General features: G+C 52.3%; 1 protein-coding gene across 10 annotated transcripts in view; it reads left to right on the top strand.

The window, feature by feature from the left end:
• The window catches only part of CFAP100 (cilia and flagella associated protein 100), a 51,256-nt gene extending 41,681 nt beyond the window's left edge, over positions 1–9,575 (top strand). For 6 of the 10 annotated variants that reach the window (XM_082345686.1, XM_082345687.1, XM_082345684.1 and 3 more), the window contains 4 exons: positions 6,111–6,246; positions 7,333–7,538; positions 8,527–8,620; positions 9,324–9,575. In XM_082345686.1, the coding sequence (XP_082201812.1) occupies positions 6,111–6,246; positions 7,333–7,538; positions 8,527–8,620; positions 9,324–9,437 (550 nt within the window). In that variant the 3' untranslated portion in view covers positions 9,438–9,575. Of the gene's footprint in view, positions 1–6,028; positions 6,335–7,234; positions 7,539–8,526; positions 8,621–9,323 lie in introns of those variants that run through there. The other 4 variants (XM_082345691.1, XM_082345693.1, XM_082345685.1 and 1 more) reach the window with 4 other exon arrangements.
• The last annotated feature ends 2,754 nt before the right edge of the window (positions 9,576–12,329 follow it).

Here is a 12,329-nt window from a genome sequence, read left to right as displayed (position 1 = left end):
TTCCTGCATTACTGTCATCTTTTGTGTTTTTTTTGTTTTTTTGTTTGTTTTTTTGTTTGTTTTTGTTTTGGTTTTTTTTGTTTTTTTGATTTTTTTTGTAGTGAAATAGTTACATTCCTGTCTCATTTCCTTTGGTGTATGTTTTATAGCTCTTTTCTTTGTGGTTGCCATGGGGATACATTTACTAACCTAAAGTTATAAATAACCCTCAAATTTGAATCTATATCAGCTTAACTTGAATAACATACAAAAACTGCTCCTTTACAGCTCCGTCCCTACCCCTTTTGGTTGCTGATGTCTTCATACATTGTGTGCCCCAAACATAAACTAATAATTCTTTAAATGCATTAGTCTCTTAAATTATGTAGAAAACAAGATTTGGAGTTACAAACCAACAAGTTTCAGTAATATTAGTTTTTACACTACTGATTTTTCTTCTTTAAATGTATTAGTCTTATAAATCACATAAATAACAGAAAGTACAGTTACAAGCCATTGTTACCATAATACTGGCTTTTGTACTTGCTCATGTATTTACCTTTACTGAGATTTTTATTTCTCCGTGTGGCTTCAAGTTACTATCAGTAGCCTTTCATTTCACCTGGCAGGACTCCTCTGGGCATTTCTTGCAGGACAGCTCTAGTGGTCACCAACTCCCTCAGCTTTTGTTCATCTGGGAATGTCTTGATTTCTCCACTTTTAAAGGACCCTTTTGCCAGATGTAGGATTCATGGTTGACTTTTTTTTTTTTCCTTTGAACACTTTGAATATATTGGCCTTCTGTCTTCTGGCCTCCACAGTTTCTAATGAGAAATGTGCTGAAAATCTTAGTGAAGATCCTTTGTATGTGGTGATTTGCTTCTCTCTTGCTGCTTTCAAGATTCTTTGGCTTTTGATTATCCTGTGATAGTTTGTTATAATGTGTCTCAGTGTAGGTCTCTTTGACTTCCTCATACTTGCATTTCCTTGCGTTTCTTGGATGTTTATATTCATCCAGTTTGGAAACTTGTCAGCCATTACTTCTTCAGATATATTCTCCGCCTCTTTCTCTCTCTTCTCTTTCTGCGACCCGCACAATGCATATATTGGTCCTCTTGTTGTCCTACAGGTTCCTTAGGCTTTGTTTGCTTTTCTTCAGTCTTTTCCTTTCTGTTCCTCAGCCTCCATAGTTTCCATTGTCCTCTTTTCAAGATCACTGATTGTTTTTTCTCCCTGCTCAGATTTGCCTTTGAATCCCTGTAGTGAATTATTTATTTCAATTATTGTGTTTTTTAGCTCCAGGTTTTCTTTTCTGATTTCTTGTTAAGCTTTCTACTTCTTTGTGGATATTTCCATTTTGTTCACACATCATTTTCTTGACTTCCTCCACATCTTCTTTTAGTTCTTTGAGCACCTTTTAACACAGTTTTTTAAAAGTCTTTGTGGTATACCTGCCATCATGTTTTTTTAAGGAACAGTTTGTTTGTTTCTCCTGTAAATGGGCCATACTTTCTCATTTCTATGTGTGCCTTGTGAACTTTTGGTAAACCCTGAATATTTGAGTCTAATAATGTGTTAACTCTGGAAATCACATTCTGTCTCTTCCCCAGAGTTTTCTGTTTATTGTTGCCATTGTTTATTGGTTTTGTTTTTTTTTTGATTGTTGTATGCTATCTTTGTGCTGAGAATCAGCCTGAGGTGTAAACTTAAGGTCTCAGGTCTTTTCTGAGACTTTCCCTTGTCTTGTGTGACCCCTTTCTAATTTTCCTCCCATATATGTTGCTTTTTAACGCCTTTGTCCTTTAATGTCTGGCTCTCGAAAGGGTAAAGGAGCAAAAAATGAAGTGGGTGCGGGGATATTTCCAGTCCTTTAACTGCCCTGGAAGTCAGGTCAACCAGAGGGAATCAGAAGCAGCAATCAGTGATCAAAGCACAGATCCTGAGATTTGGAGGGCAGGGTCTTTTTCGCGCACCCTGGTTCCTGCGAGCGGTGTGCAAGGTGCTCCAGGAACAACACCTGCACAGATGCTGCCACAGGGATGGAGGTGGGGGATAGGTAGCTGTTACTGTGCTCAGTGCTGAAATGGACAGAAATGAACACGGTTTTACATCAGAGTCTTCCCCTAGAAGCTGCAAGCCTCAGCAGACTCCAGAGTTACAGAAGAACTCCGTCACATTTCTACCAGTGCAACAGTGGTCTGGATGGGGAGGTAGACGCCTGGGGCTTCCTACTCTCCCATCTTCCCCTACTTCAAAATATGTTATCTTTGTTCTTTTTGCTGCTGTTTCTGCAGGAATATGGTAACTCCTTCTCTTTTGCATAGTCTTTGAATGACCTTTATTCACATTTGGTTGTGCTTGCTTTTCTCTCTCTCTCTCTTTAATACCAGTTCAGTAAACTTTCTGAGTATATGCCCCCAGGTATCTATGAAGGGATTCTCTTTCTTGTTACCTCCTAAAAAACCTATTATAACGTCTCCAGTTCAGCCCAGGGGCTCTAAGAAAATTTCAAACACATAAACATATACAAAAGTAGAGAGGCGGGACTTCCCTGGAGGTCCAGTGGTTGAGACTTCGCCTCCCAGTGCAGGGGGTGCGGGTTCGATCCCTGGTCAGGGAATTAAGATCCCACATGCCTCGGGGCCAAAAATCCAAAATGTAAAAACAGAAGCAATATTTTAACAAATTCAATAAAGACTTTAAAAATGGTCCACATCAAAAAAAAAACTTCAAAAGTAGAGAGGCTGGTACAATGAGTCTCCAGGATCCCATCAGCAGCTTCACCAGTGACCAACTTGTAGCCAATCTCCCTTCACCTAGACCCCACCCACTTCCCTATGTCCCATATTATTTTTATAAATTTATTTATTTATATATTTATTTTTGGCTGTATTAGGTCTTCATTGCTGCACGCGGGCTTTCTCTAGTTGCGGTGAGCAGGGGTTACTCTTTGTTGTGGTGCACGGGCTTCTCATTGCGGTGGCTTCTCTTGTTGCGGAGCATAGGCTCTAGGCGCATGGGCTTCAGTAGCTGTGGCATGTGGGCTCTAGAGCACAGGCGCAGTAGTTGTGGTGCATGGGCTTTGTTGCTCCACGGCATGTGGGATCTTCCCAGACCAGGGATCAAACCCATGTCCCCTGCATTGGCAGACAGTTTCTTAACCACTGTACCACCAGGGAAGTCCCCCCCCCATATTATTTTGAAGCAAATTCCAGGCGTTGTATCATTTAATCTTTAACTATTTCAATAGATACTTCTAAAAAGATGAGGGCTCTTTAAATTAAACACAATACCATCATAGCATTAAAAAAGTAATCCTTAATATTGAATATTCAAAATCCATAAACGGAGTTTTTCAATCATTAATTTGAATGAGAATCTAAATAAGATCAATACTCTGCAATCAGTTGTATCTTTAAGTCCCTTTCAACCCATAGGTTCCCTCCCTGTGTGATCACTTTTCCAGTGGCAAAATGCTCCTCAGATGCTGTGCATTGGATTCCCCCAGGGATCTTGCTTTTTTTTTAAAATTTTAGTATTTTTTAAAATTGAAGTATAGTTGATTTACAATGTTGTGTTAATTTCTGCTTCACAGCAAAGTGATTCCGCCACACAAATATATATATATATATATATTTTAAAAAAATATTTCTTTCCATTATGGTTTATCACAGGATACTGAACATAGTTCCCTGTGCTCTACAGCAGGACCTTGTTGTGTATCCATTCTGTATATAGTAGCTTAGATCTGCTAACCCCACACTCCCACTCCACCCCTCCCTCAACCTCCTCCCCCTTGACAAGCACAAGTCTTTTATCTCCGTAGCCTGTTTCTGTTTCGTAGATAGGATCATTTGGGGCATATTTTAGATTGCACATATAAATGATGTCATATATTTGTCTTTCTCTTTCTGACTTACTTCACTTTGTAGGATAATCTCTAGTTGCATCCATGTTGCTGCAAATGGCATTATTTCATTCTTTTTTTTTTTTTTTTTTTTTTTTACTTTTTGGCCGCACCCTGTGGCATGTGGGATCTTAGTTCCCCGACCAGGGATTGAACCCGTGCCCCCTGCATTGGAAGCACGGAGTCTTAACCACTGAACTGCCAGGGAAGTCCTGTTACATTCTTTTTTATGGCCGAGTAGTATTCTATTGTATATATGCACCACATCTTCTTTATCCATTCGTCTGTCAGTGGACACTTAGGTTGTTTCCATGTCTTCGCTATTGTGACTAGTGCTGCTGTGAACGTGGGGGTGCATGTATCTCTTTGGATTAGACTTTTGTCTGGATATATGCCCAGGAGTGGGATTGCTGGGTCACATGGTAGCTCTGTTTTTAGCTTTCTGAGGATCCTCCATACTGTTCTGCACAGTGGCCGCAGCAGCTTGCATTCCTGCCCACACTGTAGGAGGGTTCCCGGGGATCTTGTTAAGTGAAGTCTCTAGTTGGGCAGGTCCTGGGTGGGGCCTGGACCCTGCGTTTCTGACAGATGTGCTGGTGATGTGCACGCTGGTCTGAGAGGACCGACGCTGAGCAGTGTGGCCCTCATGCCCTGCATTTCCTGAGTCTTTTCTCCTTTCCCAGTGGGATCTGGTGGAAGAGAAAAGCCTGTGACCCAGCAATTTGACATTTAAAGAGAACTAGTGGGGAAAAGGTACCTTTTTATCCCAATTACCTGGCGAAGAAATAGAACAACAAAATTACCCCCCGGCCCCCAACCTGGTCCATGTAGGTCCAGAGGTGCCAGCTGCAGGGTCACTCATGGGTCCAGGCACTGGACGTAGAGGAAGCTTTACAAAACAGGCTAGAACCGAGTGCAATCTTGTACCCTTAGGAGATGCATCCCTGACCCCAAACACACCCGCCCTTGTGGTGGGCACTCAGGGTTGGGGGGTGGGTCTGGCCTCTGTTATTGTCCCGGGCAACCTGTGTGCACCCCACAAGGGCCCGCGGGGAGGGTATGTGTGAGTTGCGTGTGGCCTCTCAGGCCATCCGCCTCTGAGAGCTCAGGAGAGCTGGCCAGACTGGGTCAGGATCCCTCATGCTCAGGCTTCTGGCCTCAGCCCCACAGCCATGGGGCTGCAGCCTGGGGGGGCATTGGGAGGCTGAGGCCCATAACTCTGTGGCGGTGCATGTGACAGACCGGTGGCCCCCAGTGGGCAAAGGAACAGCAGCCCATGGCACTTGGCCTATAAACGAGAAAATGTCAGTAGGTTCCATCAACCAATGGGCAGAGCCACAAAATCACCGTAGGGGAAAGGGGCACCTCTAGGCCTCCCGGCACTGCTGGCTGAGTGGCCAATGCGCTGCTCACTCTGGCCGGGACTTGCATGCAGCTGCCCATGCGGAATGGCCCCTCGACAGCCCTAAGAGCCAGGATTCCTGCTCCAGAAACCCCAACGTACAATGGTCAGTGTCTGCCATGATTGTGAAAGATTTAAAAAAAATTTTAATATATTATTTCATGTAAAAGTTGATTGTTGCTATCCTATTCCTAAGAGAATTGAAAACATGTCCTCACAAAACCCTGTCCTGTCAATGTCCATAGCAGCATTATTCCCAAGAGCCAAAAGGTGGAAACTACCCAGATGTCCAGTGATGAATGAATCCATCAGCAAAGTGTGGTCTCTCCACACAATGCACTATTGCAGTCATAAATGGACCAAGTGGTCACAGAAAGGAATGAAGCTCTGATACGCGCTACAACACGGACAGACCTGAAAACATTATGCTGAATGAAAGAGCCAGACACAAAGGGACAAATGTCGTGTGGCTCCATGTTAATGAGATATCCAGGAGACAAAGTACGGGAGACAGAAGAGTGGGAGTGACCGCCTGGGTTTCTCTCCAGGTGGTGAAAATGTTCTAAAATTAGATTATGGTGATGGTTGTGCACCTTTGCAACTCTACTAAAAACAACTGAATTGTACACTTGAAAAGAATTTTATGGTGAATTATACACCTCAATAAGGCTGGTTTTTGTTTTCGTTTTTTTTAGTGTGGATTGTTAAAGATCTTACCTTTTCCTCCTGCATCTCACCAGCGCCTCTGACCCTGGGCCTCACCCAGCCCTCAGCATGCGGCAGAGGCCAGCAGGCTCAGAGAGGTGCTGGTCCCCCATGCAGGGACCGGGAGGTCAGCCAGCTGAAGCAGTGGATCGCCGCGCTGATGATGTCCATCGCCAAGGAGGAGGAGAAAGCCGCGGAGCTGGAGCTCAAAGCCCGCATCTTCCATTTTGGCGAGTACAAGGGTGATCAGGAGGTAGGGCCCCTGGATGGACAGAGGGCTGCCCGTGGGCGGTGGTGGGCAGAGGGCACGTGGCCACAGGCCAGGGTGGGAGGGTGGGGGCATTCATGGGCACCTGCTGGGAGGGGGCCCAGTGCCCAGAGCTTGGACGGTGGGAGAGCGGGGCCCCGGGGACGTGGTGCTCTGGGGCTGCCGTGGCCCCTTGCCACCGTCCAGCCTCTGGGCCTGACCCAGGGGCGCCACTGCACAAGGCCGCTGGCCCTGAACCGGAGCCAGCCATGTATTCACACCCCGTGACAGGCAGCTCCCCGACACGCCTCCTCTATCCCTTGCTTCCTTCAATGACTACATCAGCTTCTTAAACACACACAGTGTGTCTGGAAGTGACCCTGCCGGGAGGAAGGCAGGCACATCCCCAGCCAGGCTGGGAGGGTGAGGGAGTTCTGAGGGCACAGAGGCCAGGGATGTGTCCTGGGACCGGGAATGGGCACACCCCTCCTGACAGCATGCCCGGCGCCCAGGCTGTGGACCTGGCTTCCTAGTTCATTCAAATTCCTGTTGAATGCCTACTGTGTGCCAGGCACCGGGCCAGGCGCATGGGATGCCCCGAGAGCAGGCCAGGCGTCCGCGCCTCCTGCAGACTAGTGGGCGCTGGCTGTGCCCTGGGCCTGCTGTTCCTCTTGTAACCACCCCGTGGGACAGGGGTGTTGAGTTTTCTGAATGCCAGGACAGGCTGAGAGAGGGGAGTCCGCCTGCCCAGGGCTACACAGAAAGCAGGTCACAGAACGTGGTCCTGGGGAAGCTGAGGTCAGCGCGGGGGCAGAACAAGGAGGGCTCCTGGAATAGGGGACTGGGCCTCAGTGGGCACCCCGAGGCCCAGGCGTGAGCCCCAGTAGGTGCCGGGACTCAGGATCTGGCTGACCACAAGAGGGCCAAGGGGTCAGGCACTCTGGCCAAGAGAAGTCTAGGCGTCCATTTCTGCTCCGCCCCCCCGCTTCCCGAGCCCCTCTGCCTGGCGGGCAGGGCCCTGGGAGGTCAACCAAGCCGCAGTGAGAGCCCAGGCCCGCGTGGCCACACTGGAGGGGGCCTCCCGCCTCACAGGACGAGCTGCTGGAGAGTCTGACCCGCAAGGTGCTGGACGTGTACCGGCACTGTGTCGGCAGCCAGCAGGAGTCCAGCCTGGGCACCGTGAAGATGCTGGCCGCCATCGAGCGCCAGCTGGACGAGCTGCTCGAGAACCTGGAGCGGGTGCCCCAGGCGAGGCTCGAGCAGGCCGAGAAAGCCAAGGAGAAGGAGCGCCGTCTGAGGTGAGGTCCCGCAGGTCCCGCAGCTGTCTCTCGGCGGGAGGGCCCGGGGTGCGAGGGACCCTCACACCGCTGCCCCGGCTCTGGGCGGGCCCTGAGGACAGAGGCCGGACGCGGCCCTGCCCGCGGAGCTCCCGAACCAGGGGCAGGACCTGGTGCTGCATGCTGAGGGAGGGGAGCCGGGGTCTGGGGACGTCTGGGGGCGTCTGGGGGTCCAGACGGGGCAGCACACTCAGCCCGATGGAGAAAGTCCCTCTTGGGGGCGTGTGGTGGCGTCAGGGGGCCTGGGAGCCAAAGTGAGGGTGCGGCCAGCTGGCCTCGCCTCCGAGGACAAGGGACGGTGACAGGCGCTTTGCTGGCTGGACCGGAGGGGGAGGGGCTGCACTGCCAGAGCCCGGGGTGGGGGGCGGTGGAGGGGGAAGGGGCTGGCTCGGGAGCAGCTGAGGGGAGCCGAGGTCAGCAGGGGATGCCCGGCTCCGAAGGGAGGCCCGTGGAGCTCCCCACAGGCCCAGTGGGGTGCAGGCCAGTCCGTGGCCACCTGGCTCACTCGGTCCTAGCAGAGCCCTGAGACACGGTCACCTGCAAACAGCCCTGTCTCTGCCACATGCACAAGGGCTCTTCCCGCCTGTCCCTGGACCCTGCTTGAGCAGGCACTGGACAAAGGTTTGCCGGCCACAAGTACAGAGGAGGACACGGGGCTCTAGAGCCTGCTGGGGCCTGGGCCTTCAAGGGTGGCGATGGGCGAGGGGATCTGTGACCAGGGATGAGGAGCTAGGAAGTCGGGTCTCCCGGGGGGATGAGCCCAGAGCCGCGACCCGCGAGGAACAAGGGTCAGAAGCTAGGCCCTGATCCCTGGCAGGGAGGTGGGGGGAGTGGGCAGTTTTCTCCGAAGATGGAGGGCTGTGGCCTGAGGGCCGCGTGGGAGGGAGCTGGTGACTCGGTGGCCTTCCCTGGGCCTCTAGTGATGAATCCCTGTCTTGCTGCCACCCAGACTCCGGGAGGAGCAGCTAAAGCTGCAGAAGCAACTGCAGGAGGAGCGTCTGCAGCGGGCACAGGCCCGGGCCCAGGCCGAGGTCAAGAGGAAGGTGGGCAAGGTGGCCCTGAGGAGGCGCGGGGGCCTGGGAGGGGTGATGGCTGCAGCCCCCCTGGCTCGCCCCTTTTGCAGATGCTCTTGCTGAGGCCCTGGTGGGGGGGGGGAGATGGGCCAGCAGAGCGGGGTCAGGGCGGAGCAAGTTCTCCCGTTCCGGGCCCGCCGCCCCAGCTGCCCCTCCGGACCTGCTTCCTCCGGGTGTCCTCCCAGCCCCGCCCGGCTGCGGGCCCTCCGCCCAGAGCGCTGGCGCCCACAGCTCAGCCCCCGCCCGGGGTCCCACCTAGTTCCAGCCAGGCCGCAGGGCAAGATCATCACCCCTCAGCAAGGCCCCCCAACCGCTGCGTCCTCTGCCACAGCAGATGGGCTGGAGCAGCCTCTGGCCTCGGGCCCTGGCGTCAGGATGCGTGGTCCCTAAAGCAGGCCTGAGCCTGAACACGGCCCGCAGGACACGAGGACACTGCGGGGTCTCCCGCGATCCTTGCGGCAGGAGACGCGGGCCCTGCAGCCTGGCGTTTCCGCTGACTTTCCAGGGTCCCCCCTTCTCATCCCGGGGGGCAGGCCCGGTCTAGGCTGGGTAGACTTCCTCCCCGAGCGCTCACAGCGGCCCCAGCCCGCCCGCTGAGCGCGAGTGGCCGCGCGTGACCAGGGGGGCTGGCACGGGCCCCGGGCTCGCAGGCTCACGGCGTCGCCCTCCGCAGAGGGGCAGGAGGCTGGTGTGCCGCTCGCGGCCGCCCGCCCTGAAGAGCAAGGAGGAGTCCGCGCCCGAGCTGGCGGTCAAGGGCACGCGGGAGCAGCTGTTCTTCTTCACGTAGCGCCCGGCCGCCTGCCGGCTAAGGAGCAGCAGAGGCGGCGGCGCTGGCGCGACAGGATGCGGCGGGGCTGGCGCCGTGCCCCCCGCTCCCGCGCTGCCCCTCAGCCTCGCGCGAAATAAAAGCTGTGTCGCTCTGGTACCTCGAGGCCTGTTTCAGGAGGCAGACGCTATGGCAAAATGTCAGTCTCCCTTCAGTCGTCATTTAAATCAGCAGATAATGAGAGAGCAGCCCGTTTTGCATGTCAGTTCAATTAGCTGCTGAGACAGAGAGCTCCTTCCTGAGGTGAGGCTTGGGATAAAGCCCAGCTCCACCCTGAGGTGAGGTGGGGACAAAACCCAGCTCCACAGTGGGGTGAGGGTGGGATCAACCCCAGAACCAGCTGAGATGAGATGTGAGATCAACCCCGGTTCCACCTTGAGGTGAGACTTGGGATCAACCCTACCTCTACCCTGTTGTGAAATGTGGGATAAACCTTAGCTCCAACCTGAGGTGAGGTGTGGGATCAATTCCGTTTCCACCTGAGGTGAGGTGTGGGATCAATTCCGTTTCCACCTGAGGTGAGGTGTGGGATCAATTCCGTTTCCACCTGAGGTGAGGTGTGGGATCAATTCCGTTTCCACCTGAGGTGAGGTGTGGGATCAATTCCGTTTCCACCTGAGGTGAGGTGTGGGATCAATTCCGTTTCCACCTGAGGTGAGGTGTGGGATCAATTCCGTTTCCACCTGAGGTGAGGTGTGGGATCAATTCCGTTTCCACCTGAGGTGAGGTGTGGGATCAATTCCGTTTCCACCTGAGGTGAGGTGTGGGATCAATTCCGTTTCCACCTGAGGTGAGGTGTGGGATCAATTCCGTTTCCACCTGAGGTGAGCTGTGGGATCAATTCCGTTTCCACCTGAGGTGAGCTGTGGGATCAATTCCATTTCCACCTGAGGTGAGGTGTGGGATTAACTGGAGTTCCACCCTGAGATGAGATGTGGGATCAACCTGAGTCCCCATGGAGTTGAGGTGTGAGAATAATCCGAGTTCTATGTGAGATGAGTGTGGTGAGATTAAACCCTGTTCTACCTGAGGTGATGTGGAGGATCATCTCTAGCTCCAGCCTGAGGTGAGGTGTAGGATCCAACCCAGTTCCACCGTGAGGTGAGGTGGGGATAAACCCTAGCTCCACAGTGGGGTAAGGGGTGGGATCAACCCCAGCTCCACACTGAGGTGAGGGGTGGGATCGATCACAGCACCACTGTGTGGTGAGGTGTGGCATTAACTCCAGCTCCATTCAGAGGAAAAGAGGGGCATCAATCCCAGTTCCACCTGAGGTAAGGCATGGAATCAACTCAAGTTCCACCCTAGGGTGAGGTGGGGGACCACCTGCAGCTCCATCCTGAGGTGAGGTGTTGGGTCGAAGGCTGTTCCACCCTAACTTGAGGTGTGGGATCAGCCAAGCCTTTCACCGTGGTGAGGTGTGGAAGCAGCCCAGCTTGAACCTGAGTTCAGGTGTGGGATCCACACAAGCTCCACCCTGGATGGAGGTGTGGGATGAACCCCTGTTCTACTTGAGGTGAGGTGTGGGATTAACCCCACTTCAACCCTGAGGTGTGGTGTGGGATCAACTACAATTCGATCCGGAGGTGACGTGTGGCGTCAAATCCAATTCCAACCTGAGGTGAGATGTGGGATCAACCCTAGTCCCCACGGAGTTGAGGTGTGAGAACAACCCCGGTTATATCTAGGTGAGATGTGGGATTGACCCCAGTTCTTCCTGATGTGTGTTGTGAGATTAAACCCTGTTCTACCTGAGCTGATGCAGAGGATCATCTTCAGCTCCAACCTCAGGTGAGGTGTGGGATCAACTCCCTTTCCACCTTGAGGTGAGGTGTGGGATCAGTCCCCTCTCTCTGTGAGGTGAGGTACGGAATCCACCCCATTTCTCCCCTGATATGAGATGTAGGATCCACCCCAGCTGCACCCAATTTGACATGTGGAATCAACCCCAGTTCCACACTGATATGAGATGTGCAATCAGCCCTAGCTCCCCACTGAGTGAGGTGTGGGAACAACCCAATTCTCCCTGAGGTGAGGTGTCGAATCAACCCAGATTCCACCCTGAGGGGAGATGTGGGATCAGCCACAGCTCTGCCATGTGGTGAGGTGTGGGATTAACTCCAGCTCCCTTGGAGGTGAGGCTTTGCATCAACCCCAGCACCGTCCTGAGTTGAGGTGTGAAGTCAACCCCAGTTCCACCTGAGGCGAGATGTGAGATCAGCCAGAGTTCTACTTGGGGTGAGATGAGTTAAACCTCAGTCCTACCTGAGGTGAGGTGTGGCATCAACTCCAGTTCCACCTTGACTTGAGGTGTGGGATGAACCCCAGTTCTACCTTGGGGAGAGGTGTTGCACCAGCTCCAGCTCCACCTTCAGGTGATAGGTGGGATAAACCCAGTCCCACCTTGATGTGAGGTCTGTGGTCAATCCAGCTTCACTCTGGGTGAGGTGTGGGATCAACCCCATTTTCATTCTGGAGTGATTTATGAGATCACCCCAGGTCTATCTGTATGTGAGACCTGGTTCATTAGCCCAGAGTGATTGGGCAAGAATTGTCTGTTGGATGGAGAAGAATGAATATACATAGAGTATTTATTGCAGACAGTGAGTGTGCCTGGATTGAATGTTGAATTAAAAAGTTTTCTTTCTAAAGAGTAAAAATTGGATTTTGCAAAATAAGTGTATCTGAGAAGTTGGTTATTTGCACACATCATCTGTAAATAGTGGTTTTTAAATGCACACAGTGAGGGTGCAAGTAGGTATATCTGAATGGTATTGAGTGAGTCATAAGGCGTGAAGGCTGGATTGCACAGAGTTTGGGTGGAAATAGTGGCTGTTGAATAAGTCCTGAGAC

Source organism: Balaenoptera borealis, assembly GCF_965194805.1.
Source record: "Balaenoptera borealis genome assembly, chromosome: 12".
NCBI classification, from domain to species: Eukaryota; Metazoa; Chordata; class Mammalia; order Artiodactyla; family Balaenopteridae; genus Balaenoptera; species Balaenoptera borealis.
This window is presented reverse-complemented; position numbering and strand designations above follow the sequence as displayed.